The sequence below is a fragment of the Colias philodice genome, chromosome 24, assembly GCF_061535455.1.
Source record: "Colias philodice isolate Cphi_HAF_F1 chromosome 24, ilColPhil1 Martin Lab GWU primary, whole genome shotgun sequence".
NCBI classification, from domain to species: domain Eukaryota; kingdom Metazoa; phylum Arthropoda; class Insecta; order Lepidoptera; family Pieridae; genus Colias; species Colias philodice.
In genome coordinates this window covers 5,599,364-5,618,691 of record NC_143109.1, presented here as the reverse complement: position 1 = coordinate 5,618,691, position 19,328 = coordinate 5,599,364, and the positions used below count along the sequence as shown (strand labels likewise).

The window sequence follows — 19,328 nt, the reverse complement described above, 5'->3', positions numbered from 1 at the left end:
TTGAACATCAGCTAAGTAAGTTTCTAATTCCATAAAATGAAACAACATAATATTACCTACATAAAATGTTATGCCCAAAAATAATTTTCGTTACATTGAAATTAAAATTAAAAGTCATTTATTTATACATACATAACAAACAAATAAAATCGGTGGTAATTATTATTTAAAAGTATTTAAATTACTAGAAGTAGATAAAAAAAAACTATTTATAAGCACAAAAAATTTCACAGGAATAAATCCAATTTTGGGTTTAAGTTTGAGAACGACATAATAAAAGCATACTTAGCAAGTTTAGACAGCAAAGTGCTAACTTTTCATACAAATTTACAAGAATAAATAAAGGGGTTTGGGGTAAAGGGTTTGTATGGGCTAGTAACGAGCAATATATTGCGTATATAAGCGTTCATATACATACATAGTTTTGATAAGAATTTTTAAATAAATAAAGGAGAAACCTAAAAAACTAAAAATTGTATAATAAATCATCTAGATTCTAGGTAAATGAATAATACAAAACCAAATATCTCTGTTCCTAATCCGTTTCCAGATTTATGTCCATAATAACTTTTGCTCACAATATATTGTTCTTTTAAAATATCCAAGTTTCATCCACTGGCCGCGAATGTTCATCGTTCATCATCGTTCGACGCGACGCCAACTTTACCCAAACCCTTTTGAGTTAACATAAGTATTTTATACTTATCGCGGGCACCAGTCTCTCACAAATGTTAGTGTTAAGATATATAGATTAACAATGTATGTGTTGATTGTACATTTGTGATGAGAAAATAAATAAATTTAATTTAAATTTAGTTTGAGTAAGGGCCGATTTTTCAATGCTTGGATAAAACTTATTCGTCGAATAATGTATAAAACTGCCATTTTAAAAACGTATTCGAATTGCCCGTATTTGACAGTTTACGTGACATTTTAATATTATCGTGTAATACTTTATTGGACGGATAAGTTTTATCCAAGCATTGAAAAATCGGCCCTAAGACATAATACTTACTTGGCAAGTTTGGACAGCAAAGTAGCACTTTTCTCATGATGATGCCGTTCCAGTACTGGGGGTTCTTCCACCTGGGCCTTCTTCTCGAACACCTGGAAACGGGACTTCACGTCCAGGGACGCCAGCTCTTCCAGCCCTAGGTCTGGTTTGTCTGATGCTGCAAGAGGAGACATTTGAACGGAAATGAAACAATTTGAAATAAAAGTAAAATATAAGTGGTATTTTTTGAAAAATGTTTCTTCATGCTAATTTATACCTTGAGGAATGTCTGTGCAGAATAATTTTTAAACTGACAATGCATATTATTCTTCTTTTCAATTTAAGTTAAAATAATCACTTGCACTCGAAGGACCAGAAATAAAATAGTATACATAGGTAACGAAAGAAAGAATAACATTTTTTACCTCTAACGACATCTGGCGGCAGCTCCACGGGATTACTTTCACAAATTATCATCTGATGTTTCTTTGGTGTGGCTGTAACAAACACTTACTATTAATAAACTGTAATATTAGTATAAAAACTTATAAAAAGACAAATACCAGAGCGTAGCTAGTAGCTACTAAACATTTAATTGAAATTAAGTAAATAGTAATAAGTTTGCGATTTAACACGCAGTTTGCGATTTAAATATTTCGCGCCCATAGATGTCGCTACTATAAAAACAACCTCTCTTACATCGCGCTATCGAAGTTTTTTCCCGCGTATTGATAATAAAATTTTCCCTCTGTATGGGCATCGCTTCTCGGCCTTTTGGCTAAGATCAAAGTGTAGTATCTGTTCTTTTCAGCTTAATATCTGAAAGTTCCCGCACAGCGGGACCAGTATATTAAACTGATTTTTGTAAACCGACGGGATGTTCGGGGCTCGCTCCACTCCCGTCACGGGTCGGCCCGGCATTGCAGTGCCGCCGGGATCGGCCCACATAAATAAATATATCTCACTAGTAACTAGTAAAAGTAATAATTACTAGGTATAAATAGTTACATGCTCAAAAATTCAAAATCACTGATTTCTTATTAAAATTTTGTATAACTTATTGCCAAATACAAAACTGAAAATAAATACTACTGACTGATAACTGTAATATGTTTGTTTCTTTACACTTAATTTTCATTAGGCGAGTCTCATATTCATTTAATATTCAACAAATTAATACTGCACATTTTGTATTAATAATTGCCTCAAATAAATAAAATACTTTTACACTTACTTATACGGGATTAAATATAGTTTGATGATAACTAATTATGCTTGATGTTAATAAACTAAATTAAAACTCAAACTTTAAAATATGTTATCTATAGTAAACCTTAAATTATTGATTTTAGAATAATCAACGTTCATTATGAATTAATTTATTATCTTTTCATACTAGTAAAATACATTTATTTTATTTCATTCGCTTGCATGTTTTAATATTTTATAAATGCGTAGATATTTTTATTGTTGCAGTTATAATGATTATTTTTTTTAAATATTATGCAACCTCATTAATTTCTATATTGATAAAAAATCAAGTTCTATAAGGAACTTCGCTTATCTAAAGCGAATTATAAGGTTGTCGCGAATTGTATAATTTTGTGATGATTTATTTAAATTTATTACTGGTTCTTTTAGACTTGATAATAATTTTAGTTGCTATTGCTACGCCCCGCTAATGTACCTATGCTTTTTTAAATGTTATAAAAGATGAATAAATGATAATAATAACAAATTAAATTATGTAGGAAATTTTGCAGAACATATTATGTAAATATATAAATTATATAATAATTGGCGCAAAAAAAACTATTTTCTATAACAGTAACTTTTGACTTTGTAACTAGATGGCGCTGTATTAAATTTATCTTTAACAATTCTTTTCTCTTTATAATAATAGTGTTAATACTTAATAATTGTAAAATGAGTACTTAAACATAAAAACGTGTGGCACTCGGCGACTGCCGCGGTAAAGCTATTGCATGCTATGTCTTCAAGCCACACCTCCGCGCCCGTCCCCGTGGGGAGCGTGAGGTTTTTTCGTTACGGAATTTCTGGATTCGGTCCTCGCGCTTAAGGCCTGCGATAGAAGCTATGCAAGTATGCAATAGCTTAATAATGAATCCTCACCATCAACTTCATCATCATCATCAACAGGTTTTGGCTCGAACAAATGCTTGAAGTGCGGCTTGCAGTACAGCGTTGTGTGGTCGCTCTGGTATGTTTCTACACTGTAATAAATAATATTATAGTGTATTATAATAGTGTTGTATTTTGTAGGACTTTTTTGTTGGTTTTAAAAGGATCTCATTATTTAGACTCATGAAACTTTTATTAATTATTATACACTAGCTTTCCGCCCGCGGCTTCGCCCGCGTTTTCAGAGAAAAACCCGTTCCCGTAGGATTTCCGGGATAATACCTATCCTATGTCCTTTCTCGGGTATCAAAATATATTTATACCAAATTTCATGCAAATTGGTTCAGTGGTTCAGGCGTGATTGAGTAACAGACAGACAGACAGAGTTACTTTCGCATTTATAATATTAGTATGGATAGAGGCTCCACATATAAACTAAAAATATTCACTATTACATCAATTAATTCAAATCTGCTGTCTCTTCATATTTGAATAGTCTGTCCTTTTATATAAATTTAAACATACAAACTTTTATACCTAACTATTTATATGATATCTTATGTTACATTAAAACTTAAAAGTCAGAGGATATAACAGTGTTAAATAAATATGTCCTTAATTCCTTGAGTTTTATTTGCCTTTCTCTTATAACTTAGGGGTATGAAAAACAGATGTTGGTCTATTCTCCGACATATCCGATATGCACACAAAATTTAATGATAATCGGTCTAGCCGTTTCGGGGGATTTTAACTACAAACACCGCGACAAGAAAATTTTATAGTAGACTAGCTGTCCCGGCAAACGTTATTCTGCCTTACTTTTATCACTTAGGGGAATGAAAAATAGATGTTGGCCGATTCTCAGACCTACCCGATATGCACAGAAAATTTCATTAGAATCGGTCCAGTCGTTTTGGAGGAGTATGGTAACTAACATTGTGACAGGGGAATTTTATATATTAGAAGAAGATAAAAAGTAATAATAATCTAATAAATTTAAATTACTTACGTGAGCTGTTTATTACACTGCACACATCGGAAGCACTCCTTATGCCAAATTCTACGTTCAGCCTTGACTCTCTCCATGGCGTACACGGGACGGGAACATTTCGCACAGTTTGGGTTCTCCTCTGAAGCCTTCATCTTTTTGAACAGCTTTTCCGAACTTTTTGACTGTGAATTTAATGTATTATGTTAGTTTAACATTAAAAGTTTTAATGTAAGTTACTTTTAAATTACAAGTAGACAATGTAAAGCAAAATGTTCTTCGGGGATACCTTTATTAATGAAATTTTATGTGTTTTAAAAATTGATATCAATTTTGTCTTAGACCTGTACACACATACAATATATTTCCAAAAAAATGGTGAAGCCGTTTCAGAGGAGATTGCTTACAAACACTGTGACACAAGAATTACATTTGTAGATATAATTTATTAATAGTTACCTATATAAATCAAGAAAAATCAAAACTAATAATAACACAATATTATAAACTCAACTCGATAAAAGCGACTGATCGAATCTGAATTAAAATTGCCACTAGACCATACCCTTAAGCTTAAAAAAACAAGAACATGATATCAAATTATTATTCAAATACACCAATGTATTTATCGACCCGGAAGTCTATTTTATGCTGCTTTTAGTATCTTTTTGTTTTAAAGTAATCATGATAGTGAAGTGAATTTAAATTAGAAATAGTTTTTAAAAATATTTTCCTTGTAATAAAAAATGCACTGATTGTATGCATCTATAAGATGAATGCCAAATGTGTTGCTAAGAGCAAAGTCGAGAACGGCTGAACCGATATAATCACACGAAACATTAAAATAATTAATAAATTATGCAATCCGCGTGAACGTTTGAAAAAAATGTGTAAAAAAAATATATTTGTATTTTGAAATAAAAATCACTTACTATTTATTAAATCTTTATGCATTACATTTCATATTCTCATACAAGTATAAATAAAAATAAAACCAAAAAGTATCGACGAGGATGGGATTCGAACCCACGCGTGCAGAGCACATTGGATTAGCAGTCCAACGCCTTAACCACTCGGCCACCTCGTCATATCAGACAGTTGTGAAATTATAGAAAGAGTTACGCAATGTGTTTATAATACGTATGAAATGTATTGTATTTATTGTATACCTATCTCCTATTTCTCGATTGTAATAAGCACATGAGAATCATTTTACTGTTAGATTGTAAACTTCAATAGTAATAGAAAATGAATACAACCTACTATTTAAGTACTATTAACTACTTAAGTTACTATTTACTATTTAAGTACTATTTACTATTTAAGTTTTTCTCTATAATTCATAGAGAAAAACTGCCCCGGCAGGTGTTATTCTGCTCTACTTATTGCCACTTTTTGGTGTTTTGCATGCCTTAAATAGTAGGTTTAAAAAAAATTGCCGAATTCGTCAAGCCCTTTTATATGTTCTGTGGTCAAGCCGTTCTCGAGTTTTCACTACACACTTTGCAATTCATTTTTTATTTATATAGCTATATGCCATAATAAGTTTAAACACATGTTTAAATATAGCCTATAAAATTTAAATTCGATAAAACATAATTAATTACCAGCGACTTTAAATCTGTTATTGTAAGAGAAGGTAAATATTAAATATACATAGTTTGTCTCAATCATTCACAACCTAAACAAATATAAATAATGATGATAGAAATATTTTTGGTAATCGCTTGGAAATGAAGCGAATAAATTAATATATTTAATCCTATTTTTTTGATTTGATATGTATTTTTTATGATTTAAGGTATATTATGTGAACTGTAAAGTTAAAAATTTCTTCAGAAACAGTGTATCAGTATCAGTATAATATACAATTAACATAGCAACATTATCAAAGATCCATAGATAAAAAACTCTATAATCTATGTACCTACCACAGATATGGACCCTTCATCCTTGTGCCGTCTACTGGACTTCTTCTTCTTGACCTGCCTCGTCTCCGTCACCTCCTGGTAGTGTGTGACCCTCGACTCCGACTGGATGACGCTCTGCGACGCCTCCATTGTGGTCGCCATCTTGTTTTATCTGTCAAAAATGTGTGTAAATTGGCGGGAATAATCTTATTACTTGACAGTTGACACTGGCAAGATAGAAAAAATAATTTTGATCATAATAATTATAAAAATTAAAAACGTAAGTAAGGTTCTTTATGGTAATTCGGAATTGCGGGAAGATTTTCATATGTACGAGCAAATATTACGAGTATCTTCAAATATAATTCATATTGTGTTCGTTCGTAGAAAAAAAAGACCATTTCCACGTGAGCTAGTAGGTTAAAGCTTCTATCAAAGCCATGCCATTCTCAAATAAAACAGACCTAAATAGCTGTAATACTAGCTAGTTCAAAGAGATAGGTAGTTTATTTATACGCGAGCATTTCTGTTGTAACGATTCCACGTCAGTGACATTTAGACCCAACGATATTTCGCAGTAAACGACTTTTTTAAGATAGTAAATACTAAATAATAAATATTTTCTTAATCCGTTAGGAAAATTATGTATAATAGAGCGTTAAACTTGTTTCCTACTTATATTAAGTTTATTATGTGTAAATCACTTTTGAATTATATAGCAAATGCATTTGGCTTTGGCATGGCACATTACGCATTTTTTCATAATTTGTAAATAACATGTAACAATATAAATAGAAATTAAACAATGATGTCCCTATATGTGTAACAAATATGTACCTAATATTAAACAAAACACTTTTATTAGTTTATAACTGTTGTAATCACTCCTTGGTTCACCGTATCTGTTTGCGATAAACAAAAAAACTACTAGACTACATCGATTTTCATTCTGTTTTCACTAATGGTTCTCGATCTCGAGGAAGGTTTAAGTATATAATTAATAATTATTTAAGTTGTAAGGACGAAGCCGCGGCTCGTAAATAATAAAATGCTTTGGACATTCCTATTATAAAATTTATGTCTTAAACGTATAGGTAAGTAGTTAGTGTACCTATATTCTTTGTTTTTAAAACTAAATGAACAACGGTACAATTTTTCGTAAACTATTTATTCGTGTGTGGTAAACTAACATGTACAATTCTAAGAAGAAAGCTATAAAATATAATGGATGACTTTACATTCACCACGATAATAAATCGCACCTCATAATTTATCGGACATGAAAAAATATCGTTCCGACTAAGCGTGAACGTTCTGAGACAGGAAATTTTCTAAATATAACGCGTCCCAATTAAAGATACGCGTAACACGACACTTTATTTTTCTTCCCATTAAACGGGTTAAAACTGGAGAAAATATGTTTTCACTACTGTAAAATAATATGTTAAGAAATTTCTGACGTTTCTTTAGAGTTTTTTGATATGTTTAAAATGCGAACTGTCATATTTAAGTGTTAGTGAGAAAAATTGTAATTGGATAGCAGATAAATATTTTTTGACACGACGATAAAAGAAAAACATCAGAAAATTGAATTAAAATAAAAAAGCAATAGAAACGGTTCCAGGTTTTTAAATAATTAATCTGAACGTCGAAAAATTGAGCCATAATTTGTTAACAGGATTCATTATTAAGTACAATACCTAGTAACTACTTTAAGAAATCTGTGCTACAGGTACAAACGCTAGAATATATGCGGGCATAGAATTCCATCTGCACTTTGAAATCGTGATACCAAAATCTAAAAAAAAAACACTATTCTTTATATCTTGAGTCGGGGTTGCAATAAAAAAATCTATATCCTCTCAAGAACGCTGCTAATGTGCATGTGTATCATATGTACCTTTAACATTAAAAATTATACCTCAATACATGTGCTTACACACACGAACTATAACCAAGATAGCTTAATTCCATCAAAATAGCATTTTTACAGCCTACAGTTATAGCTCTGTTTCGGCACAATTTTCCTCGGAACCTGGTGATTGACACGCTTTCAATCAAGCCAATTGTTTATAAGCTCGGACATCTGTTTTTCAAATATGCTATGAATTATCGGAAATTGTAGTCTTTTTGAATATAATATCTGGGGGCACGGCAGTGCCCCCGCCAAGTCGAGCAAAAAAAAAGCGGCACGGCCGTACCATCCTTTTCTCGAAGCAATTCGGGCCTTTTTCGACCCCCTATAATTCGGTTGTGGATAAAGCAAGAAACCTGAATCTTCAGTAACTAATCCGGCATTGTATAAACACGGAATATTTAAAATTTCAGTCAATTTGAACCAGTAGTTTAAGAATGACAACTTGTTAAAGTTTCTAAATTTTGTCACTCACTGACTCACCGATCATCAAAAGTCCAAGGCACTTCTAGCAGAGTTAGAAGCTTCATATTTGGAATACATATAGAGTTTAGTGTCTTAATCATGGGAAAACTTAAATATTTTGTAATTTCGGTCCAGTTTTCCAAATACACCAACTGCATCAATAACTTTGTAATCCCATATAAATATATGGGATTACAAAGTTATTTATGCAGTTGGTGGTTGGTGGTGGTTATAAATTTAATAGGTGTAGATAGGTACCTACCATATGAGGCAAGGGAGGGGGTATAGGGTGGGTAAGGGTGTGTTTAGCCCATGAAACTGAACAACATTATTACTTGTAAAATGGTCGACGTAATGAAAAACACATGATTGGACATGTCTTGAAGTACGAAAATCTAATAAAACAATATATTATAATTTAAATCTGTTATATATAAATTGTTGGCGCGACTAGCCTCCTTACAGACAGACTGGCCTCTATTTTACTTTATGACTGAGTAGATGGTATCAAAAAGAAAGGCTCTACAAAAAGAAGTGAGATCCCATCAAAAACATCCTGTAAAAAACCCAAGTCTCGCAGCTCAGTCTTTCTACCGTCAAAAGTTGTGAGATCCATGTAATACCAAGTCGGTTAATCTATTTAGTGTCTACTTGAAGGACCTTCTGTCTTAAGTTATTACATAAGTTATTATCATGCCAATATTAAAAATATTTAACGTTTTAAACAAATAGATCGACTTGGACATCGCATGAAAACAAAATGAATATTACAATATTATATTAGATTCTTGTCTCTCGCGCCTCACGCGATTGAAACTTTCGTTCCTGTTGGTCGCTGGCCCGTCGTGCTGTGTAGTGTGATACATACTAATAATCAAATCAAGCGATGTCCAAGTCGATCTATTTGTTTAAAACGTTAAATATTTTTAATATTGGCATGATAATAACTTATGTAATAACTTAAGACAGAAGGTCCTTCAAGTAGACACTAAATAGATTAACCGACTTGGTATTACATGGATCTCACAACTTTTGACGGTAGAAAGACTGAGCTGCGAGACTTGGGTTTTTTACAGGATGTTTTTGATGGGATCTTTCTTTTTCGAAGCCTTTACTTGTAACTTTTTTAAATGTGGATCTAAGTATACTGTTATAGATAACTTTTTAGACCGTCCGATATAAAAAATAATCGGTCTAGAAAATTACCTAATTAAAATGTAATTTCAAATTTTTGGCAAGCTATTTTAAGCCTATTTAGCTATAAAGTAAGCATTACAAATATAACGGGGATTCTCGCCAAACCGTTGCGTATAATCTTATTATTATGCAAAACATTAACTCATTGCAGTTTAAAAGCTGCCATTTTAATCAAGACTTCTAAAAACTATTGCCTTCCTAGATTTCACGTTTTTAGCGAGTTTCTAGATGTTTCTTTCTTACGTTATCCTGGAAGTTTCCATACATATTTATCTATATTCCTTCATTATTTAATTTTGTTTTATCAGTCAGTAAGCTTTGTCAATAGAGATATAATGATTTCAGTCCTATGTGAGAGACTGAAGAGATTTTCATTAATTGATGGAATATTACTACATAGTATAAAACAAAGTCGCCTTTTCTGTCCCTATGTTCCTTTGTATGCTTAAATCTTTAAAACTACGCAACGGATGAGGTTTTTTTTAATAGATAGGTAAATACAAGAGGAAGGTTTTAGTATATAATTTATTAGGTTTTAGACAAAGCGGCAAAGCTGCGGGTGGTAAGCTAGTGTTTATATAAATTAAGGAATTACAGGTAACCTAAGTTTATCTGTGAATTGCCATTATTTTATAAATACGACTGTTTGAAAGCTGTAACATTCCGAGTGAAACAAAATATAAATTCACGATCGCTTGTTTATTTGTAAATTTAGATTGTGTGGGCGTTTGCGAAGCGATTGAAGATTCGGATGAATTTTGAAATTTCCCTTGAATTCGCTTTCACCCGATGTTATCCATCCAATGTTAAGAAAACATTATGTGTACTGTTCACGATGTATATGTACCTATTGAGACGTATGAAATACCTATTTTTTCACGTTGTGCGTCTATAAATCTAATGTGTCTCTCTTTAAGAAACAAAAAATCATATATGATAAATGTTTCGTAACATAGTGGTCGCAGACGCATATCTATGACAAAGCATCGATGTAGTTAAAAAGTATTGCAACTTTTATTGACCAAATGATACTTCAAAAATTTATTTACATTTGACACTAGAGTTCTGCCCTTGTTACATATACTTACGTTTAAAAGTGAGAGAATTATTGAAATCTGTCCAGCAGTTCCTGAGATTAACGTGTTCAAACAAACAAACTCATTAGCTTTATTTTATAAGTATGGTTAGGTAACAAAAATTGCATCACTTTAGAAGGAAAAAAAGCTGAAGTGTCATTTCGAACATCAATTACAATGCGCAAACGCCGAAACGAAAACCGTTACAAATTCAAAATTAAATAACAGTTATTCGTTTTAAAGTATCACAGCGAAACGTCCGCAAATTAATTGATACTATTATTCCAATTTATGCGAAAGCGTGAAGGTGGGCAATTACTAGTCGATTTTTTCGCGACAATGCGTCTTGCGTTCATTTCTTTAATTTGCCGTTCCTTTACACGAATGCAAATTTATTGGATTCCATGAATGCAGAATGTTTCATGTTTTCCGTCACATGGTTGCAATGCTTGCTATTTCTTCGTTTCACTACCATTAAACGGATACGTAGGTTATCTATCACTTTACTGTACTTTTGAGCTGAAAGTTTTACCCATTTTTTTAATCACATCATCATAAAAAATAAAATCTTTTAACAATTTCCCCTAGAGGAACTCTTCCTTACTTTTAATCATTAACAATGTTTAGACAAAATTCACCAACTTCATTCCCTCTACCACGTTCACCCATCCGTATCAAAACATTTGCCAAGCAGTTCATAACTGTCAACCATTTCGCCACAGAATTCCGATTCCGGGAAAGCAACAATAAAACAATCCGAAACACTCCTATCTCAGTCTTACTTCCTTACTACAGAACATTCTTTACACCCAATAAACTGGGTAAAATTGGCATTGGGCAGTTACCAGTAACCTACTCTCGTTCAGTTCAAAGGACCTGTAATTATATCACGTATGCCGGAATGAGTATAATGTTTTCACCTGCCACTTGGCAGTACGCCCCGGCTATTTCGAACGGAAAGCGCATAAAGATGGCCCGACGAAATGTTTAGTTCGCTCCGTAACATCATATTTTGCATGCCATTTCTATTTGGTGTATTCTGGTTTTTATCGTGATTGCTTACTTGAATTGGCTGATAGATAGTTTGTAAAAATTGGTGGCATGTGAAATGGAGTGAAATGACATAAATCTTTAAATTGGTAAAGAGTAGAGTCCAATATATAAAGAGTAATTTCTTGCTCTCGTATTTTTTTTTCAAAATAAAGTAAAATTGTCTAGTATGAGGTCGACTGTTTCTACTGCAATTTAATTCTACTAGATGATGTGCTACTTCACTTTGCAGTCTATCTTCTTATCATCTCATAACCCCTCGAGTTCAAATTTACACAGCAACAAATTAATCAAATCAATGAATCAGGTTCCCCGAAATTTAGGGATTATTTTTGTCTATGGCAAGTGGCAACACTACGCACCTGCATGATGCGCCAGCGCATCGATTTGCTAATTTTAGCGCCAACAGTTATGTCACAATGGTGCGTACATTGGCTCATATAGTTGCGTTTCCTGGTTGCACTTAGGTTATTTGAAGATAATGATTTGTCAGGTAGCTACAGCCACATTAAATATGATTGATTGCTTTTCGACTCTATGATTTATGAAACGTTTAATGGACGCGTCCAAAATGATTTCTTGGAGATAATAATATCACTTGAAGCTTTCTTATCTTGGAGTGAGGTTTTTGTATGGTATTTTTCGGTTTCAATAGCCAATAATAAAAATACAATAGCTTTAAATATCGTGGATTATTTATCAGAGATGTATTTGCGACACTACCATTAATCAATTTGGTTTTGGGGTTATTAATTCTTGTTTCGAATACCTAAAAAATACTTATCTACACTTATAATAATTAAATTAAGAGTATCCTCACACTCTTGCTGTAATCTCATATATTGATGAACACGACTAACGTGATATTTCAGCACGAATAGAGAAAAAATATGAATGCAAAAAATATAACAAAGAACACGTATAATTAATTCGCAAACTGTCCATTAACATTGTTCAATCAATCAGTGTTTAAATTGTTTTACCGTTACTCATTCGTTATGAATTATGTTATCCAATTATTATTAATGCACAAAAATGGACTCTCCAAATTGCATACCGTTCAATTTTCGACCCACTTCGAAAGGGATAAGTCATAAATCGCTTATTTTACGGGAGCAAAACAAAGACCACACAAAGACTTATGGTTATCATGCAAGCCATAACAATGGCACGTTCGACTCACTCGTAAAAGATGATATTACAATTTACAATGTAGTAAATTAAAAGGTTTAAAGTAAAACAGCTGTTCTTATGCAGCGTAGTGTGTGTGTGTGCTTTTATTGTTAACTGATGCGTTTCGTTCAACGATTTTTTGTGGGTACCTACCCTATTTTTTCTGAAATACAAGTGCGCTCGGTTAGTCCTTATAACAGCTGTAAGCCAAGAAAGGTTCCTTGTCCAAGGCGGATTCAAAATTTTTATAACTTTCGTATAAACCTTTTCAAAAGCAGTAGATTAAAATCTGTCTTTACAGTTATTGGCCACGTGACTTCAACTTCAACTTTGTTTTATTTACTGAAGACATAACAATGGTATTTGCATACATACAACTGTATAATTTATGATTCATAGGTCATTTAGGTCACCGTTTTAAGGCTTTCGCAAAATAAGTCGAGACTGGATTTTATGAGGATGCATTTTTTGAATCACGTGATCTCCTTTAGTTAAATGGAAGCCGTTAATTTGCCTTGCCTCTGTATATTCGCATTCCTGACTATTCATTGTAAATTAAAATACACTCATTAGGACTTCACTCGCGTGGTTGCTAGATAAAATTCCACTAGGTAGGTAGTAAGAAGTAGATAAGAGAAATTTTGACTTGGTCTGTATTTTTGACAATTTCTCTATTCCTATCGACGAATATCAATATTATTAATTAATAAATCATAACTCCAGTGTTGTAACACTTTATAGTTCTATTCTGGTGGCAGCTTGTTCACTTTATAAGTCATCTAGATTCTAGAACGATTAGTGAATATAGATAGGATAGAAGAATAAAGCTTCGTCCCTGAAGATAATTTAACTTTGTGAGTAAGTATTACATAAATTATATAAATATGCTACTCTACATCATTTTGTGAGGGTGGAACTGTGTCGTCAAAAACTAGAAGTAATATCCTCGACCCACAACTTCTTAGTATACTCATTCATCACTCATTCATCTTCATCATCTTCCCATTTTATACCCATAGAAGTGACACTAGTTGTGAGGGTTTACCTATAATCCTCTTTGAAATGTGGATAGGCAAATGTCACATGTTACGATTTGATTTTTGAAGGCCGGTTTCCTCTGTCGTCTCGATGTTTTCCTTCACTGTTGTATCCAGGGACTACGTGAACAATTTGTATACAAATTAAAAGAACAATTAATCAAACTTTTGAACAAAGTCAAAGGCCTTATTGAGTTCTACTTTAGATAATACTAGCTGCTCCGCGCGGTTTCACCCCCGTGGCTCCACTCCTGCTGGTCGTAACGTGATGATATATAGCCTATAAACCTTCCTCGATAAATGGGCTATCTAACACCGAAATAATTTTTCAAATCGGACCAGTAGTTCCCGAGATTAGCGCGTTCTAACAAACAAACAAACTCTTCACCTTTATAATATTAGTATAGATTATGATGATAGATACCTTCATTATTAAATAGCCTGAACATTGGCTGATTACTTTGTTTACATTTGACGCGATGTATTTTGACTTGGCACACGATTACGTCTCGTGATTCATACATTGATTATAATTTTAAAAATTCAACATAACAGTACCTAATCTTAATAATATCAATTACATTGTTTTTATTTAGAGATTAGTTCTTTATTGCAAAAAACGTTGATTTTAAGGTAAATAGTTTACCTTTTAAGAATACTTACAATATCATAGAAGGATAAGATTCCACTGTCCAGGAATAAGAAAAATAAAATTATCTCTAGAAGGTGGCATGTTAATTTTTTTTACGTTACACAACCTATAATTTTAACGGACGATCAAATAAGAAGAAGAAGAAGTAGTTAGCATTTTTATAAAATTTATCTAAGCGTTCTGTAAAACTTACTCACGAACTTAAATTATCTTTAGGGACGAAGCATTATTCTTGCAGTCGTATGTAAATTTAAATATTATACACCTATGCCACTATACTGGTAAGTACTAAGTAGATACTAATCGGTTGCCCTTTCAAAAAAAGTTGCTTTGATTGATTAGAATCTAACAAGTTACAAAAATGGCAATACTAGCTTTCACTGTACACATTGCAATGCTCAATTTAACGTAGGTTTTCCAACCATATGATAAAATTTAATACATTTAGAGATGAACCAAATCGATTTATTATGGACTGTGAATTATGATTACTTTATATGGACAATAGACGTTGCCTTATTACCATGATAACTCTTTACTTCCCTTGTGTGTGTTTATAATGGACGTAAAATGAATTTGTTAATTGTAATATTGCCTACTTGCTAACAAAGAGTTTATTATTATTAATAATTCTAATCAAGTAATACATTCAGATAGTACGATGGTTAATTTAGCAAAACCATCCATTTCTTCGAAGCCAGCATTGTTGGAAAGGTCTAATATAGGGAACTTTAAATATCTAAATGACTTCTACCTCATGTAAAATGCTCTCATTTAGTTAAATTAAGTATCATGCGATGTGTATCAGCTTCTTCAGAGTCTATCATTAACTGTGGAGAGTTTTTTAAATGATGATAATGGATAATTTGGTAATAGCTTTGCCCTCAAACGCGTAATAGTTTATTATGAATGGAACTGTTAACTAATTGAAACAAGGGTCTATCATAGCTCAACTTTCTATAATGTATATTATCTTTGTTTATAATCCGTTTATACCAAAGTACCTAAAAATAATCACACAAAATGTTAATCTGCGTCACCTTCAGTTGCATGTTTTCGTGTAATTTTCCTATTAGCATATATTATAGTCTAATTATCTTATCCATATTTTCCTTTACTATTCATTCTTACATAGGTACATATTGCAATAACAGTGCATTTACATCAAACGAGCGAATGCACATTCTATGTCAAATTCCCACTATGTCAAATTCTTTTAGCGTAAACTGGCGAAAAGCATTATTTCGTTGTTCTTAGTGCGTTTGAAAAGATTCTATGCAATGTTCAATAATTGAACAATACTGAATACGAGTTTTCGTTTACACTAAAAGATCACGACGGAATGCTCTTGCTCTAGCTCTATGTTCGTTTGGTCTAAATGCACCGTAACTCAAATACCTACTTAGGTAATTATAAAATTTTCGGTCGAAATAGCACTAAAACTAGATTTAAGTCAAGTGTGTTATAATTCGAATAGAAAGCAACAAAAGCACACATCATCGTAGATTAAGCAATGACTCACGATAGAGATCGAAGCGAGGTACAAGGTTCCTGTTTGATACAAGTCAATATTGATTACAATGCATGTTTAGCCTAATTCAATCACGGTCAATCGAGGCAATTGTGATGCTTTAAGCTTGTAATGGTCAGTGATTTTTTTGAAGTCTGCTGTTTCATGTGATGTCGTTGACATCAGAATAAAGATAAGGTTTGTGTATAAGCTTCTCTCTCAAAATTAATATCGCAATTTTCATGCAGGTAGGTATGTTTTCTTCACTTTTTTTAGTTCAATTATTTCTTACATAATCTTTTAATTTTATGTATATAGTGCTCTTAATTAATTTGTAGGTAAACGTTTAACGAAGTATCAATACGTAAATATAGTTGTATTCATATTCATATCTTCTAGAAATTTCTCTTTGCTACATTGCTGCATAAATTCCTTCGAGATCAACAAGGAAAATTCGTTGTCGGCAATGTTGTCGGAGTCGGAATACTTAGTATTTACGAATACTGTAAATACGTAAATTGCATAATGACAAGCACTTTTCGACAACATTGAGTAGGTGACAAAATCTTGGCAGTCACATTTGGCAGGATTCTTCCCTGACACGTCAAAATGTAACGAGTTATTTCGATTTTGAAATATTGGAATGGGAACACCAGGTTAAGGTCATGTGCAAAAAATATGCGGGTAAAATTAGCTAATTGATACATTTTTTCGGAGCACGTGTAAGACAGGTATTGTAACTTTCAAAAGTTTGGGTATAGGGCATATATAGCAGTTTCAGGGGGTTCAAGAAATCTAATAGGAGATGGGTGATGGCTGATAGTAAATCATAAATTCCGATCGTAAATATCCACTTTCATTAATTGCAGATGTTGCCACACAGAAACCAATTTTTATTAAAATAAGTAAGAAGTGGCTAGTTAGTTGTTGTGGTCGCTATTTCGCATTTCGTATATCTATCTATTCCTTCTTTGTCAAAGAATTTAGTCATAGTTACTTTGTATTCGTACAATAAACGGAAGAATAAACTTTGCATATATGTATATCTCTACACAGGATACAGGTATAGCCATTAAAACTAATATCCCCGCTAAGCTCTGCTGATACCAGCAGTTCATTTATAACTCTCTTCTTCAATCTTATCAGACAATTATCCAGAGAATGTGACATTACCTAATGGTGTAAGTTTATCTTACGGTACTTAGCTATCTGCTTGCGATAGTGACAAATTATACTCAAGTGTTGAGCCCATTTCGGTAATTCTATTGTTATTTTTTCGTTACTCGGAACATTACCCAATATTTTGAACGACATTCCCGACTGATATTATAAGTTAGTGTGTGAAGTGAGTGAATAATCTTGAAACCATAATAAACAATAAGCAATTTTTAATGAAATTTGGAACATGTATACTGTATAGTACTTGGAAGCCAAGAAAAAAAAAACTTGATGCAAGTAAAATAGCCAATGGAAAATAATTTGTCACGCGATATCCTGACGTGCATGTGAACGAAGACGCGAGCGCAAAAGCTTTTTTAAAAACATTTTCATTCGCATGAAAAATAATACCTACGTAAAATTTAAGAAAAAAATTCTTATAAACACCTAGATCTCAATATTTCATTGATGTTCTTAGGACTATTCATAAATTAATATTAGTTTCTTTTCCATTTACAATATTATAACATATTGTTACTGCTTTAATATCATTATTTAGTTATACTGTCAACATGTATGTACAATAAATAAATAAATATGAATCTAACCAACCTTTCATTCATATCCAAAGTCATGACAAAGCATCGCAGGGATATATGATATGTTTGAATGAATCTCAATGAATATCAATTAAGACAACTAAAAGAAGAGAAGTATTTTTAAAGATTTATCATACCATAGGGACGTAGGGACATAGAAAGCGACTTTGTTTAATACTAGCTTACCGCCCGCGGTTTCGCCCGCTTTGACTTAAACCTAATAAATTACATATATGTATACTAAAACCTTCCTCTTGAATCACTCTATCTATTAAAAAAACCACATCAAAATCCGTTGCATAGTTTGATAGATTTAAGCATAGAAAGGAACATAGGGACAGAGAAAGCGACTTTGTTTTATACTTTGTAGTGATTTACCTGTATATCACATTATATATTATACTGTAATATTTGTTTTAATATCACCACACAGAAGGCTCTACATTGGAAACGGACCAATACTGAAAAACATATATTACCTAATAGATAAATATTCAATTAAGTAAATGCCTGTACTAATGTTAATAAATTCAAATAAATAACTAATTTAAAATAGTAAAGAGTTACAATAACACTCTTATAAATCATAAAATTTATGACAAAGAGAGTATTTTTATACATATTAAATTATATCCAGGATGTTAAGTTTTAACATTATTAAAATAGAATAAGGTGGTATTTTTATTCATCAATCATATAAAATCACACAAATATTCATATGTAGATTAATGAAATACCTATTTAAAGTACTAATTTTGCTCTTTACGCTTCTACATTTTGTAGACTGTCTTTAAATATAATATAATATAGACTGAGATTATTATTTATCGGGATAGGCTTGATTGTATGTATATCTACTTGTATTTATGCAAATTATCATAGGGTAAAAATATTTATTTTTAACTTAAAAAAATTATTAATTACCTAAAACATAATAAACGTCAAGTATAATTTATAAAATCATAAAATATAATGTGGTTTGCACTAAAATGCTATATAATATTCAAGTACCTCTTAGATACAATCATTATTTTCATTACCTATTACTTAATAAATAATAAAAAATTGGTACTTACAGAATTAATTTAAATTAAGTATTGGAAAAAAATCAGCTTGAATATTTTATAGTTCATTCATTTCATATTTCTATTGGATAGTATTCTAATTTCGAAATTAGAATAGGTATGTGCAATACTTTTTAAAATAATTTTATCATATTTCGAACTGAAAAAGTAAAATTTCTAATTCCAATAAGAAAAAAGCTTAAAGCTGTTTCGTAATACGTTAAAAATACTCTCAGTTATTTAGGCTAAGGTAAAAAGAGTGTAATTTCAGGTGTTCAACCCTCACCTACTAACACAAAAAGCATCGGAACAATATTTCGCGTTAGTTCATCATCCAGAATTCATCCATTTTAAGAAACCGGGATAAATCAATTTATGCAAAATAATATATTCGCGCC

At 31.8% G+C, this 19,328-nt stretch overlaps 1 protein-coding gene and 2 non-coding genes across 4 annotated transcripts in view; 1 reads left to right on the top strand and 2 right to left on the bottom strand.

The window, feature by feature from the left end:
- The window catches only part of LOC149477735 (uncharacterized), a 28,631-nt gene that overhangs the window by 8,921 nt on the left and 382 nt on the right, over positions 1-19,328 (bottom strand). For both annotated transcript variants that reach the window (XM_089710357.1, XM_089710356.1), the window contains exons 2-6: positions 6,056-6,206; positions 4,146-4,309; positions 3,128-3,228; positions 1,420-1,491; positions 1,016-1,172 (exon numbers count right to left, since the gene is read on the bottom strand). In XM_089710357.1, the coding sequence (XP_089566483.1) occupies positions 1,016-1,172; positions 1,420-1,491; positions 3,128-3,228; positions 4,146-4,309; positions 6,056-6,196 (635 nt within the window). In that variant the 5' untranslated portion in view covers positions 6,197-6,206. The remainder of the gene's footprint in view (positions 1-1,015; positions 1,173-1,419; positions 1,492-3,127; positions 3,229-4,145; positions 4,310-6,055; positions 6,207-19,328) is intronic.
- On the top strand, positions 1,753-1,945 carry LOC149477737 (U2 spliceosomal RNA). The gene has a single exon (XR_016317586.1). It is a non-coding gene; the product is annotated as a U2 spliceosomal RNA (small nuclear RNA).
- TRNAS-GCU (transfer RNA serine (anticodon GCU)) lies at positions 5,130-5,211 on the bottom strand. Its single transcript has one exon. It is a non-coding gene; the product is annotated as a tRNA-Ser (tRNA).